At 38.4% G+C, this 16,645-nt stretch overlaps 1 protein-coding gene across 3 annotated transcripts in view; it reads right to left on the reverse strand.

The window, feature by feature from the left end:
• Positions 1–16,645, reverse strand: part of LOC105692785 (putative uncharacterized protein DDB_G0271982) — a 253,124-nt gene that overhangs the window by 217,919 nt on the left and 18,560 nt on the right. For all 3 annotated transcript variants that reach the window (XM_048652535.1, XM_025747116.2, XM_048652529.1), the window contains exon 2: positions 10,458–11,236. In XM_048652535.1, the coding sequence (XP_048508492.1) occupies positions 10,458–10,469 (12 nt within the window). In that variant the 5' untranslated portion in view covers positions 10,470–11,236. The remainder of the gene's footprint in view (positions 1–10,457; positions 11,237–16,645) is intronic.

The raw sequence follows: 16,645 nt of genomic DNA on the forward strand, positions 1-16,645 counted from the left end.
AGAATCTTCGATGCGCGAACGAGAAAAAAAAAAATAAAATAAAATACAAAATAAACTACAAAACAAGAAAATAGAAAATCCAAATTAAGATGGCGATCGGTTCCCACCGCTCTTCCGGCACATCGTCAGCAACGGAGAAGCAGATAAGTTGTTTAAACCATCGGCCCTGTACCACCGATAAATTCCTCCAAAGCATACGACGCGCCGCCGCGCACATATGAAGGAGATTAAACATAAAAGTAAAACAACGTGGTTAAAAACGAGCTACTCCCGGACAGCAGGCGCATCTAACGATACCGCGTTAACTTTTTATTGTGTGCAGAGAACCGACGATAATACCTGCCTTCGGGGGTCCCCTCGTAGACAACGCGCGCGGCGTCGTTCCCGCTGCTACCGCCTGTTACCACCGCTGCAGGCTGCGCGGCGCATCCGGACAACAAAATTTATGCCACAGATTTACAACGATAAATTTTCTCGAACCTAGATGGAACGCATCGGTTTTTGCTTTTCATTTCCGTCTCACTTTATGGGCATCTGTTAATTGCAGGTGTTTATGGTACATGTGATGATCAGTTGTTTCAAAGGAACAAAGTCAAGGGCCCTCTCGAGGTTTCGGGCAGATTCTAATCTCGGTTATGCTGTAAACCAGTTCCCCTTGTATTTTCTATCTGATCGTAAGGATTCGTCGCTGGCAGTCGAATGGGACAGCCATTTATAGATGTAGATCAGTCGTCGCGGAAGAAGACAACGGTCATTTTCGCTGGAATATTGAAAAAATTTACATTCATATAAGTATACATATAGTTTCAGTACGTATAGAGCGATAATCGTAGCGTGGGGGCGTAACTATCCATTTACAGATGTATATGAACCGCGGTACATCCCCATTCGCAAAGGGAACGAGCCACAAATCAAGAAAAATCGGATGAACCGCAGCTGAGATATTCGCGTCACGTAGGCACAATTAGGTTAATTAGAGGTAGTCCCACATAACCGGCTTCGCGGTGGCGTAAACGAGATGTTACACGAAGAGTATCGGCGATGGGCTTCGTATAAATTGTTGAGGACAGGGAGAGAACCTCATGCGCCCGCGAGTCGAAGAGAACGTATGGAGCGTGGTGGCGGCGGCGGTGGTGGCGGTGGTGGTGGGTTTGCAGCGTTTGCGACGTAGCGGTTTCGCAAGCTCCGGTAAGCGCGTGCGCTCAAGAAGCATTGTGTTTACGCAAATGCCCGTTGGTCAACATCTCGCTTATTTGATCGGGTCTGATCTCGTTCTCACGCAAACCCTTCGCTCGATCCCCCCCCCCACAGATCGCTTATTGGACGGTCGTATGCTAATTTTTTATCTCGCCACTTATCGCCCTCTTTTGAAATAGGTGAAATCCCACCGTTGGATGCATGTGTACACCGCGTAGTCGCGCGAATTGGAACCCCGTGTAATACCGATATTATGATATCCATGGCTCGATTTGCCCTGTTCGTTCCTACGTAATTCGCTTTAATCTCTTCGCGACGGCGATAGATATTAATGACATGAGATGAAGAAGATCGATTAACGATCGCGGCCGTTACCGAATATCCTTATGACCAATTTGGCAATTTGAAAATTTTTCGCTCCTAGAAACTTGGTTCTTTAATTGTCATTTTATCTGAAGAAAAAAAAAAAAAAATAGCCGCTCAGGGAAATTAACCAATTAAAAGGTTTTAAATGGCGCGTTTATAATTTCACGTGTTTGTCGGGGATGACAAAATTTTACTTTGAAAATTTTGCTTTAAATGATGATTTGTGACTAGGATTATAAATTTCAACTTTAAAAATAAAAATAATACAACCGTTCGCCCGCCACTTGACTGTCACTCGTTTTACAGTACGTCTCATTAAACTAAAAGATAACTCGAATATATATTTTTTGGTTGTTAAAATCACATAAAAATGCTCCATTAAAACACCGTTTTAAATACATGAAAACGAAAACACATTTCCCAGCGTAAATTACTAAGATTATAATAATTAACGGTCCTCTTCAAATTATTAATCAAACCGCTTACTTTTCAATAGTAAAAATTTGATTTGTTTCGCCGCTACATAAACTTACGTATTCATATAATATACTGCAGTATATACACGCGTATGTATGTCGAAATCCCCTGCGATCATAAAATATCACGTAGTCAGCCACAAAACTTGAAAAAAAAGTAATTATTATTATTACTGTTATTGTTATTGTTATTATTCATACAATAAAATAAATTACCAGAATCCCTGTCTAACAGCAATCGTTTTTACGCAATATATTTTATACGTTCTTATTTAATTTCGAATTATTTTTTCTTCTTCTTTTTGATGTTGATAAATGATCGAGAATGGGAATAAAGAAGAAAAGAAAAAGAATTTTATACGAGGGAAGATAAAAATCCAGTTCAAAATTTACGGTAAAAATCTTACAACTTTCGACGGAGGTAAAATACGTGCTTGAATGCAGATCGTTAAAACTGGGCTTAAAAATACGTAAAATACATAGGAGGGGCGGGGGAAAGGGTGAGGGGCACGTGAGCTGTGCGGTGAAGTCCGCAGACGACGAAACGGAAGGATTTTTACATTGCGGACTGTGCTACGCCGAAGAGAAGACCAAATTCCACAATATCAAGTCTCTTGCCGAAGAGCTACTCCGTTGATAAATCGATCGATGTCATCATCCCACCTGATTTCAGAAAGGTTTTTCAAAATTTCGCGCGGCAGCTTCGCCACGTGATCGATCGTTCGTTGGAATCCCCATCGAGAGGAGCGACCCACGCGCGTGATTTGTCTTGATGAAAAAGAAAAGAAAAAGAGAGAGAGAGAGAGAGAAAAATTTTTCATAATGAAAAGATGAATTTATTACACATCCGTTCCAAATGAGAGAGAATCACCCCGCGGAGTTCTTCGTATCTAATAGCAACAAACACAAGCGAAACAAGCTACGTGTAACCTACATACCGTGGGTATCTACGTATGTAGAGATGAGTTTTGTGGGAGCGTATAAATGATAAATCCAGCGTAATCCATTACATGAAAAAAGTTATAACGATCTAATCGTTCATTTTCAGTTGCTCGATATAAATGTTGTGAAAAAATTCAATACCCTGCAGTCGGAGCGATCGGCAGAGGAAGTCAACGATGATTTTCATCGCGATGTTTCGGACCAGGCTGATTACAACAGACCGACAGCCCCTATGCGATGATCCGGAGATGCGATACATATATGTACGCGTGATGCCCAATTTTTTTTTTTTCTCCCATCGCTACAAGCTGACAAATTACACCGATCAAATTAATTAGCAGATCTCATTTCGGATCGACCGACGTCTTTGAAACAAATTATAGTCGGTAATTAGCGAGTTACAAAGGTAGGTTACAACGCATGGTTTTAATTTAGAATGAGAATCATGGGTGGGGTGATCGAAAATTTTGTTTCAAAGTTTTTGCCGGAAGGATATTAACGATAAACGTTGCGTCCCGATAACGAACCTTTTCATTTCTGAAACGATTTTGAAAATTTGACGTGCAGTTCGAAGTAGAGATAGAAAAAATCAACTTATTGTTAGCTCGACGCGTTACACACGCGGAAATCAATCAGAGTACTACGTAAGTTGCAAGTTTTTCCAAGTACCAATTAAACTTTTGCCGATGGACGCGGATGCGGTTGTAATAAATGGGGCAATATAAACGTAAAACAATAACGATTATCTTACGGATATGTTTGTGTAATATCTAATTTCAACACGCATCACTCGAGGCGTCAAAAAGCACGCATATGCAGAGCAATGGCAGGTGTGTGTAACAACGGGGGGAAATAAAAAATTTCGAACGAGCGTCAAAGAAATGATGTTATTGTTTTGTTTTGTTTTTTTTGATTTTTATCATTTTTTATTCAAATATTTGAATACTTATCGTTACAAGTTTACCAAAGTCGTAAATGTTACACTCAAAGATTTATGACGAACAATTTTCAGCGTTCTGGCTACAGATCCAACCGGTACGATATAATAATACCGGTATTTTATCTATTTATTTATTTAACGACAAACGGCGATAAAATTTCGATTTAAGTGCAAGTTTTCACGTTTCTGTAGCTGCGAATCATGTGAGACCGTCTTTTCGAATCCCAAGGGAAAAATCGTGAAGAAAAAGAGAAAAAAAAAGAAATCAAGTGAATTTCTCAAGTTCGTATGTGTGAAATAGTCCGAAATCTAGTTTGTCCTTTGAACTAGGCAACGGCTATTACGAGCGTCTTTAGATGTATATATGATGGTAATGTAGACGGAGTTCCTGCAACGAGAGTATAACTGTGACATTGAATCTGTCGGCCAAGGCCATAACAAGGACTGGACCTGCCCGAGGCGGGAATTAACATAAAAGCAGCTTAGAATATAGCTCGCTAGAAGACACGCTATGCGTTACATACGTATAGACGATAATCTCGTTCCCATATATTTATTAAACATCTCAATTCTATTCGAACAATTCCCTTGCATAGAAACGCAGTTGGTTTGATAGGTTTTTATTTTATGCGTAGTTTTATTTTCTCAATACGAGACAGATGGAAAAGGGGCGGAGTATCGTAAATAGCGAAAAGTCACGCGCATATTGTATTTGGCGTAATTACCTTAGCTAGGTGAGAATATGCGAAGCGTTGATTCAAAAATTACACCTTCAAGGCGTAAGAATACGGGTATTTGTTGGATGAAAAACCGAGAAACTGTATATTTGCGCCATCCGGTTCGGTAATTAAGAGTTGAAATAAGCAAAGTAAAGATTAGTTCGGAATTGCGAGACTCTCTATTATTACTTCGCCGTAAAGTAAACCGAACTAAGTAAGTACACACAGGTAGTACATATACATAACAATGAGCGTAACGTTAAGCGCGTGATCACAGTTCTACGATGAAGTCTCTCTGTTTGATGGCTTTGGACTTTTTTCGCACTTCTATTATATATCTCAGACGCGGGTAATATATATACACATATATCCCCGTACTGCAAAATGCTGTTGTTCCTGTTACTCTCTGTTAACGCAACCACCAACAGCAGCAACGGCAAACGCTGCGTCGTACATTTTTTCATTTAAACTGCATATTTCCTCGAGGCAAACTTTACGGCGGATAAATGCCTCGGTAAATATTTCGAAGCGTAAACTTCATTTATGTATGTATACGTACATACGTTTAAACAATAATAAAAGCAGCGACAAAAATTAATTTAAAAAAAAAAAAAAAAAAATTAAAAAACTAAAATTCATTACAAACTCATCTGCGGTGAAATTTTTGAAGGAAATTTTCGCCCGACGGGCTTTAAAATTTATGTTTTATTTGTGGATAAAAAAGAAGATTAATATTTGAAAGAGGAGGGGGGAGAAAAAAATTAGCAAACACCTTTGAGACGTTGCCGAAAGACGGGAGAAAAAGAAGAAAAAAAAAAAAGAAAAACCAACGAAGAATAAAAATATAATCGAAGGCGGTTTACACCGGAGTTGCTTCTTGCGCGGAGCGCCGATATGTGGTACCCGCGTTAGGTACGTTAAATTTTTGACGCGGTCAAAGATGAAACCGCCGAGGAGCTAGCTGCACCTTACATATAGCATGTTTATGGGGTGATTTTAAGGTTTGGCACCTCCTTATAACCAGTTGCAAAATTTACGTTCACCTTAAACCTGCACCTCGTCCGCGAAGTGACGTTAACGATTTATAAATTAACGAGTCCCATTTTCTTACCCAGAAGAGAGAACATGTGGGCCGAACAAGTCGTCGTCCCGCGCGTTATAGATTCCGCGGCCGCTACCTGCGGATCGCGCGTTTGAATTTTTTTCATGTATACGCGCGAAGCTACAGAGAATCGTCGATATAATCGTCGAATTATTATATAACTTGCAATTGGGAAGCAATATAGTCGACATTTTTTTTTTTTTAGGGAATCTAAGATCGCCAGAATATTGTGACACTTTACGATGATATTTGTGAACAAACGAAATGTTAATCAATTTCGTTTGATTAGTTGACTTTGTTCATCATTATTATATCAGCGCATATAACTAATAGGCCGGTGATATAAAAATGTATGCGAATGTATATGAAATAATATTAGCATTCGTTGAATGAAATAAAAACTTCAGTTTAACGAATAATTTATAGGCTGATTAATAATTTCAAGAGATAATATGTTGAAATAATTAGTATACGGTTAGGAAATTCGATTCTGCTCCCTGAAGATCGCGCTTGATCCTAGCCGCGATAGCGCCGTATAAATATATTTCATGAAGCGCATGTAATTCGAATGAAAATTATTTTACAACCATAATTTTGTTTTTTATGGCATTAGAATTTTTATGCAATCGGAGATGTGTTCAAATGTTACGTAGGATCATACGTTCAACCTTTATTTCACTATATTCAAAAATTCTGAACTCCACGTTGTAAAACGTTCTAATTTTCGATTATCCCAAAAATTGAGGGAACAAAAATCACCGTTCATTGCGAAGAATTTGAAACTTTTCCAGCGACTCGCTGTATTTTTTTTTTTTTTTTTTAAAAAAAAAAAACAGTCGGCTACCAGGTTCGCAGAGGTGCACCGTAAGCATATTTATACTTGTCATGCGGTGTGCAGCGTTGCTGTAGCTGCACATACATATGTACGGGTACAATAAGAGAAATGTATATATATGTACCGTGAGAGGTATAAAAAAACTATGTACCACTGTAGGTACATAAGATGCACGAACAACAGCGGAAGCAGGAGCAGCAGCAGCATTACGATCTTGAGAAGAATTACAATCCGTGACGTCCATATATTCGAAGGTACCGCCGCCGCGCCTGCTCGAACGACATTCATTTATTTCGGGCGCCAACTTTAAATCCATCAGAACAATTAACAGACTGGCCCCTGGTCAACGAATGTTACATGTACAAACGCGTGGGCGGACACTCGAACTCTCCTCCGATTTCCATCTTGTGCGCTGCTACCTCGCGCGCCTTTTACACTCCTTATCTTCTCCTTTATTTATTCATTTTTCTTAAATCACGACGCGTTTATCGCCCGTATATGTATATAACGAATACGTGATGTCGGTCGACGTAAATAAGAAGATGGAAAAGAAAAATAAAAAAATAGCGGTTAATTAATTGCGCTGCGTAATTAATAAAAACGAGACGAAATATATCGACATTTGTTTTTCGTCGCTGATCCGAACGCTGTATGACGGGATAATTCGGACGAAAAAAATCTCTCGGGTTAATACGATATACCTTTGTACGAAGCGAGATATGTTTACTGCAGTATAGCGCTTGGGGAGTAATCCAGTTGCAACGTTCCTTTACTACATTATACTTAATATTACGTATGCGCGGGTAGTACGTAGAATGCGCGCGGACGCGTATCCTTGAAATTTTACAAACGAAAAGTAGGCAGTTTTACGTAGCTTTAATTTCGAACTTAACTTAAGCTGGGTTATGTAAAGTCAGCTGGAAATATCCCTTTTTCTAGTTCTTACGTTCGGCCAATTATATGCCGCTCTGATTAGAATCTTCTACCGCAACTGCGGTATAGGTAGTGCAGCGGCACTTTTCACGGAAATTACTGGAGCGTAAAACTTAAGTCCCGCGCTTTAATCGCAGGCAATCGCGATTACAGAGATCATTCTCTGTTGCTACTCCTCCGAACATACGTGCAACACGAACGAAACGAACGATAATCCTACAGTTTCACCGGCTGACCAAAGAAATTATCTTCTGCACAACCTTGGTTCTTTCCTTTTTCTATTTCTCTGCTTCGGAAACCAACCGTTGCACCCAAAATAAGAAACAAGAGTATGGAATTAAAAAATTGGTGAAAAAAAAAACAAGAGAAGATATTCCTTTTTCGTAAACCGCACGAATAATATGCATATATTATCGTTACAAGCACGCAAAGTGTTCGTAATTCGTTACCGACGTGAACATTATATTTATAATATATAATACACTTCCTCGTATCATCTGCTCATTATTTCACCGCGAGTAAAAGTCAAACGGATTAGCAATAATTATCGGCGTGATCGTGATTATTATTATTGTCTACTTTTCTTTTTACTGATTTTTCCCATTTTTTTACTCCAAGTGGACGGTACGGTAATGCGGTTCCGCAGCTCTGAACGCACTTCGCTGCCCACGATATTCGAGAATTAGTTATAAAATAAGGTCTTCCGAGTAGGCTTCGTAATACAGGTATACACGTAATACCTCCGCTATACATTTGCAGAGGTCTTCAAACCTTCGTTGATTATCTTTACATTTTCTTTTTTATTTCTCCCTTTTTTTTTTCAAAGTCATTACATATCCGCAGCATCCACGCTACGGGATTCGAACGTTTTTAAAGAAATTTTACTCGCCACTTCGACGCTATCTGGCTATTCGCTTCGGATGTAAAAATCGAAGGAAACGAAACGAAAATCGTCAAGTGGAAAAGATCGAAATAAAAACGATTCAACCATAGTACAAGGTACTCGAATATTACCATAGATCTGCACTCGAGTAAAAATTTACGAATTGGTCCCACACCGCAGGGCATGATTTATTTATTTATTTTTTTTTTCATCTCATTCGTTTTTTTTCGCCACTGGTTTTTTAGCATCGCAATTGTCCACCGTACGGCGTTCCTCTCCTTTGTACAATCCGTGGCGGGTCTTACGGCCGGCTAACCCTGTGCCACACCCGGGCAAAGATTGTAAATGATTATTAATGACCCCGAAGGTATAAACTCCGACCCGGAATTTCATGTACCAGGTCGTGTTACACACGCGTTGGACGACGGAAAACGAACTGGACATCACTTTGTAAACTATTTTATTAACTGAATCAACAGCGACAGTCGTTCGCGCGGCCTTGAGGACGGAAATTTATAAAAAAGAAAAAGAAAAAAATGAAAACGAAAATGAAAATATGACAAGCGCGTGCGATGCCATAGTTTATACCTATGTACCGTGTAATTTATGACGCCGTACATCGAACACATTTCGATCGATCGGGTCATTAAATTTGATATCAGCAATTGAGACGAACGCAAAAAACCAAAATTTAGAGGAGTAAAAGTATATAGCGAAGCGTCGCCTTTTGTACCACCCTAAAATTATGGGTGGAAACCATAATTTAAATTCAATAAAGCTTGAGTTGCGGCCGTGGGCATGAGCGTGGAGAGGCATACGGGACATGGCTCAAGGCTCGCTTATGGGTGTACACGCGAACCGATTTGAATTCATTACACATTTAAGTATATATACGTATTTATTCCGAACGTTAATTATATACACGCACCTGAATCGATCATTCGACGCTCGCAGATTTGCTCAATTATTTTTTTCATCTTGTTCCGAAAAACTTCAAATTTATCTGTAGAGTAGGTATACGTGGTACACGGTTAACGGTTTCCAAATATTACAACTTATCTTTTCGTCCTCGTACTTGAAAAAATTTTGGAGTATGTAAAAAGCTATCGCGAATTATCCTTTCGTGTGCGTAACAACAATTAGTTCAATAGTATAATAATCGTAACATTAATTAATCTAAAAAATTCCAACTGAATAATTTCGAGCGAGGTTTCAACGAACTAACGGTTGAGTTTTCGATTTTATTTTTTTTTTTGATGGTAGAATTTGTGGAAAACGATAAAGGACTGAAGTTTTAACGTTGCTGCAGGTATAATACAGGAGCAATAATTTAATAGGTCAATTTGTTGCCGATGCGAGCAGAGTTAATTTTATTGTCGAATAAGCTGAAGGGGGGGTAGGAGAAAATGCGAGAAGAAATAATTTCAAGGTTAATATTTGAGAAAATAACAGGTTTTAGAGGATATTGAGTCAAAGGTACGTATCGGGGAGAGTGTATAATCCCGTAGGAAGTTTCAACCGATGGAGTTTCTGCCTCGTATATGAATGCAACTCGGATATTTATTGGCTGCAGTAGCGGCAACGTCGAGCGTTTCCGTTCAAATAAACGAGTTGATTGTCCGGCAATAAAAAATAATTTTTCACAATCACGCACCTACTACAGGCAAAAGAACCGACCGAATACGTGTATTCCTTTCTTCCTCTTCTATCCGCACAATTACCTGTGTAACCGCGATACTTCCATACAATATAATGTATCCGATCGCCGACGATCGGAATGTCGATTGCGAGAGATAACGAGCTGAGATTTCACGTTAATTAGAAACTTATGCGCGTACGAAAAAAAAAAAAAAGTTTACAACAATTACACAGAGCGCACGCGGCGCGGCAGAGCTATATATTCGCCGCATTATCTCACCATTAAATACAATCAATCAATCGAACAATCGATGTACATTCCAGATCGCGTTCGATGAACCTGTTCCAATTTGTTGTATCTATACTCGTCGCCGAGGTGAATTTTGACCACAGATTAAAATCATAGAAAATTTTTTTTTTACTCACCATGAAAACCATGAACCTTGATTGCAGGTTGGCGTTCTCGGTGTAAGTCCGCGTTTCCGGCCACCGCTCTCTTCGTACTTCGATAATTCTCGCGTTAGCACTTTTTTCTTCAATCAATTTCCAGTTTATATTTTCAATCGGATTGTAGGAGACGAAAGAAAATTCTTTTTCTTACAGATTTTTTTTACAGAACATAAAACACGCACCGATATACGCACTCGTTTTGTTATTATATTGTCATCTCACTTCGCGAAACGTATACCGATTTATATTCCCGCATACCGTGTGTTTCGCTCACGGTATAATCGATAAGCCTCGTTAAGGCAGGAAAAACGAAACCAAGATTCGATTGGAAAAACGGGCGGAAAGAAAATACGGTAACGTGTGAGTCCGAGAACCGAAGAAAAAAAAAACAAAAAACGAGACGAAACAAAAAAAGAAAATGAAGGAATGTAAAAACAGAAAATAACTCGATAATGAAACCAAAAACGTGCGTAGTGCGTAATATCTCTCTGAATATGTATATGTATATGTATATATATATATATATATATATATATATATGTATGTAGAAGCGCGCGCGCGCCCGACTTACGGGACAAACGAATTATCGCTTTATTGAACTCGTTCGACGTGAATCTAATCAATACGAATTACCTAACTAAGTTAATTAATTGGCCGGTATGACGAAAAAAAAAACAAAACACCGGCCGTTTTACACTGGCCTCTGGTTGAGTACTGGCGCAAATACTGGCCCGTTCGGGAAACTTCTGTGTGACCTGAAACAGAAAAATGAAAATATTAAATTCAATAAAAAAAATCAGTCAGCGACGTAACTACGACATACGCATAATAGACACAGGAGACTTTATGTCTGGACAAAATTGCAACAACGCGACATGACGCGATTGTGTATAGAAATACAACGAGTTCGAATTATTGGAATTCCTGTATAATTATTTATTTATTTCATCATTTTTTCACTCGTTTTTCCTTCAGAATAGGTCAGATTGTAACAAATTGGAGGTAGGTATGAATTTATGGATGTGTATAATAAGGAGAGAAAAAATGACTCGAATGTCAACGTATTTGTTACGTCGTATAACGTGAATTCTTCGAGTGAATATATATATATATATATATATGTATATGTAACGTGATATCCGTACAGTACGGGTGTGGAGTATAAATGAAATTTTTAAAGGAAGAAGAAAAAATAAGTGCATAAAAATTTGCTGCACCGCCGCAATGAGCTGTACGTATCGTCGAAGTGCGTGTGTTCAACGTAGCTTGAAGTGAAAAAAAAAGTAAAGAGAAAAAAACCGAGCAAATATAATGATGATAATAAATAATTCTCTCGGAGCGTTTAGATTTTTAATCACTCGACTTTTCTTCGAGAATGCGTGGCACGTTCGAGTCTCTGTTACATAATGCGCTTAAGTTTAGCCCGGTGTGTTTATACACGGCCGACACTTCGCCGGGTATCTACAATCTCCCATTACCACCATGTAGTTTTCATATCTACAGGGTGGTCCAGATGCGAAAGACATATTTCTACAGACGCGGGCATTTCGCAAGGGAAATGACGTGAATTTTTTCCCCCTTCAATTTCCGTTGGATGAGAGAAAAACCGAAAATAAAAAAGAAGATTCTTCGACCAGGGTATGATCGAAACTCTTGGGCCACCCGTTACGTGCGTCCGGGGGCAACTTGAGGGACAGATAAAACTATGATCGTCGCACCTCGTAGTAGCGAAACCCACTTATTGTCGCATTTCAATAATTTGATCTTCCTGACCGATATGTATAGGTACGTACGAGAAGGGAGAAGATTTCATTTTATGGGGTATAAAATTTTCCTATCTACATGCGGCGCGGCTGTATCTCTTTGAGCGCTTAGATTTTATTACGCGGGTATACACGCGCGTGTATCGATGCGTCAGGTTACGGACATTGAGGAACCAATTAATTCGCTGTTTATCGACAATTAAACACGTTTCTCGACGTTCGAAATAAAATTTGTGTTAAGTTTTATGTATTACACATCGTCGCGGTTTACGCCCCGTACGTACAGTATATATCCATATATATATATATATATGTATGTACACACGTGGACGTATATAAACTCGATCGACATTTTTAGAACGTTAAGCGTTATAATTAAATGTAATTAGCGGCTGCATATCTAATAGTATAAATATAAACTCACGGTTGTCGTAACTGCTGGATACGGTAAGTTCTCAACCTTGAACTGATTTTGATTGATCGATATATTTTCTCTATTATATTTTCTCACTTATTATACGCCACGCATTATACACCAACTATTTCTCAATGCGTCAATCCAACTGACCGACACCTGCAACGCCGCCACATGTTGCCCTTAATTAATACGAAACGCAACGACAATAGTCTACTAACGATCTAATTAACGGAGATATTCGAAGGACCAAAACAAATTTTACGAAGAAAAAAACTGCGCCGAGGGCTGAAAACGGAAGGGCGCGAACTCTACGATAAAAGTGATCATTTTTTAGGGGCGATAAAAGTAAGACGTTCCCCGGGAAATTTAGAAAAATTTCAAATTCTCCTCCAAAACTTGATTGAATATAATCAAAATTACTCGCAAGAAAGAAGGAGTTTTAGTCGAATTGAGGTCTTGAGCTGTAATAATCGTGCGACGAGATGAGAGCGTTATAATATCTGGTTCGTTTCGACGAACGCTCCGATCCAAATTGTGTTTAAAAAAAAAAAAAAAAGGTCGACTTTACAAACGTGCGAGGAGAAAAGATATATCTCGGGGCTCCAGGCATGGCGGAGTGAGCCTTGGACCGTAGATGAATGATTTGCGGCAACAAATCAATTGAAAATTATAATTTGAGCTACCGAGAATACGACGTTAGAAGCCGGCGTAAATGTGAGTAGATAAATGGACGATCGATTTATTCGTCCGACTAATGAGACAATCGAGCGAAGCGTGAACTATACGGTATTGTATACGTAATTACCTCGTGTACAACGCCCTATATCGTTCCCCAATTTACACGGATGTTAAGAATTCGCATTGTCGGTAAATAAATTTGAAAAATTACCCATATCAATCTGTACGGCGGACGCAGGTGCGCCGTTGGAGCGCCCGATAAAAGAAAATAGAAAAAATAGAAAAGAAAAGAAAAAGAAAAAGAAAAAAGAACGTTCGGTCGCTCTGAATTTTTTCTCTTCTTTCTTTTCCATCTTTGGTGTCTTTTCCTTCCAGTTTTTCACAATCCCTTAGGGGGAGAGCTCGAGTCATACAGAGGCTGCTGTCTCGGATACATTAAGACGCCAGATCCCCGCGGCACGTACCGGTAAGTAATTCAATCGGTGATTTCCTTGGTGGTGCAGCAGCAGCAGCAGCAGCGCGAGTAAAGCTGTAGAAGTAAGTCGCGTTTGTCCTCCGGTTTAGCGTTCGCCGTACAGAGTTAACCGGTGTGGGTATACAGCTGTAAACGTATGTACGTAGGTTAAATACGAGCGAGAAATAGCCGATCGTATTCGCAGTAAAACTCACAATCAGTTACGGAACATGTCTCGAATGTTAATATCCTGCTGGAATAAGAACGCTCCGTAGGTGGTGGCACATGTATATATATAGTATATATATAAATGCCGCGATACACTTCTCGTATAATATAATCGGAATTAGGTATAATTTGCACCGTCCGGATTAACTCTCACTATCTACGATCTCCGCTCCCCCCCAGATAGCCCAATTCTTTTATTTTACTTTTTATCTATTTTTCACGCACAACTGCTATATACCTTACAATCACACTTTTACATACTCGTTGCACTCGTTATTTCGCGATCAAAACTACGTAGACGCAGGAAGCTAAATTACGCATATGATACACGTACTACGTGAACTTTTAATTTCTAATTTTTTCCACTGAATATCTCTGAATATATTTTTATTTTTATTTTCCTTCGTCTTTTTGTCGTCTAGGAAAATTACAGCATTCGGGACAGCGACGGAGTGTACGCCGCGCATGCTTATAGGTACACAGGTATACATATACGTACACCTGTCGTTTGTTACGCTATATGCGCTGTTAATTGAATGATTGTGAAACTATGGGGTATACGATATACCGATACAGGAGAAACGTTTACGATACGACGAACACGCTGCAGAGAGTAGAAACGACACACCCACGACGATTCCCGTTCGACTCTCGAGAAGAGATCGTTATAGTTATACCGTGCAGGACTACCGGTAGGTATACCGTACACGGCGCCCGGCACGCGTGATACAATTAATTGCGTGTATTTGAAAGTCGGACGTTATTTTATTGATTTACTTAATCAAATATATATTCCTATGGAAATGGAAATAATTTATTGCAGCCTAACAAGATATTCAGTTACATATATATACATGTATATATACACATCGTATATCCTGCACGTGTGTACAACGAAAATCAATTTAGAAGGAATAATCGATACGCGATATCTAATTGTGACCAAAAACTATATGTATATATGTATATCTAATTCCCAGCATAGATCGATAGAAAATATTTATTTTTTTTTCCTTTCTTTTTCCATTATGCAATTATATAGTCTTCGATATTTCACATATTTGATTATTTTTTTATTATTTAATTTGGTTGTTAGTTTTTTGTTTTTTGTTTTTTATCTTTTTTTTTGTCAGTTTGTTTGTTCGTTCTATTTATCGAGCTACCACACCACCGCGTTCGAATGGGATATTTATTTTCCTGTCTCGCTGCACGTGTATTTTGTAATCGAATGGCCAAAGGTATAAATCACAATACGGTTTATGATAATCGAACCACATAGAAAAACCGGCTACGTACAGATTCGCTTCCGATTATTGAATGTGACCAATCGTGCGACGATGATAATATAACGTTTATAACAATCGTTGAAAATAAATATAGCCCTTGATTCGCTGCACCGCGTGGAACCGAAACCTAAAATATAACTATGCAAAATTATTTATATATAGTATTTGCAAAAAGAATTTTTTTTTTAATTTTATTTTTTCTCTCTGTATCGTGTGAATTTTTTGTAATGCATAATCATCACACGCGATTATAGCTGCGTCGCATATATTAATTAATCTCTATGATTGCAACGACAATGATCTATCGTTCTGCAATTTTCAGCGATCCTGATTAAATTTACAAATAATAATTGCACCTGATAATTCGAGTCGATTTATGAAGTAAATTTGAAAATAGAAAAACCGCTTTTTATCATTTTGATGTCAGTCGCGAACGTATTATCGACGTGATACGTGTAGATTAAGTAACCAATGAAACAATCGTTGGTGATAAATCATGTGGACATGATGGGCTTCTCGCTTTCGTGTACAACACATGTATTTACATACATGAACAAAATGCTGTGGGATATACGTATGTACGGTGTCGATGCTAATCATAAGATGCATATCTAAATTTTCATTGTTCGTTTGAAATAAAGTGTGCCTAAGTTGACTGTGAAAGAAAACGAGGGAAAAAAAAAGAAGCAAATAGAAGAAACAGCAATTTGAAAACGAAGTCGAAATAAAATATTACACACGTATATGGTGAACATGGCTAGATATATTCTGACACGCGTTAAACTACTTGAATTGAGTTCAATAACCTCTTATTTACAACGTACGTTATATATTTATTGCAATGAATTTATTTTTCCATCATGAATTATATATATGTATAAGCGTGCTATATTGTCACGTGTGTAAATAACATTCTATGCGTCGTGCGTCGATGATAATAGTTTTTCCATAGTACACGGCATAATCGGGATACAGAACAAAAAGAAATCGAGAGTAGTAGATAATGATTCGGATTCATGAAAGTCGTCAGAATATTAATCAAGAGTCGGGTTTTCAATTAATAGTAGAAGGTATTGAAAAATTGATAAACTTCGCATAGTATGATGATGTGGAACTTTTGCAAGACAACATAAATGTCGATCGTTTTCTTCCTTTCTTTTTTCTCTAAATCGTCGAACTAGCGCGATCAACTTGAAAAGGAATACGATTCGATTAGTCCGACAAGATTTTTATTCGTATAAGATTATTCGCACTTGCGAACGTACGTCTCAGCAATTCCTCTTTCTGTCCATTATTCTGTTACAACGGAAACAATGAGACTCGAATGTAATTAACCA

Source organism: Athalia rosae, chromosome 1 (assembly GCF_917208135.1).
Source record: "Athalia rosae chromosome 1, iyAthRosa1.1, whole genome shotgun sequence".
NCBI classification, from domain to species: Eukaryota; Metazoa; Arthropoda; class Insecta; order Hymenoptera; family Athaliidae; genus Athalia; species Athalia rosae.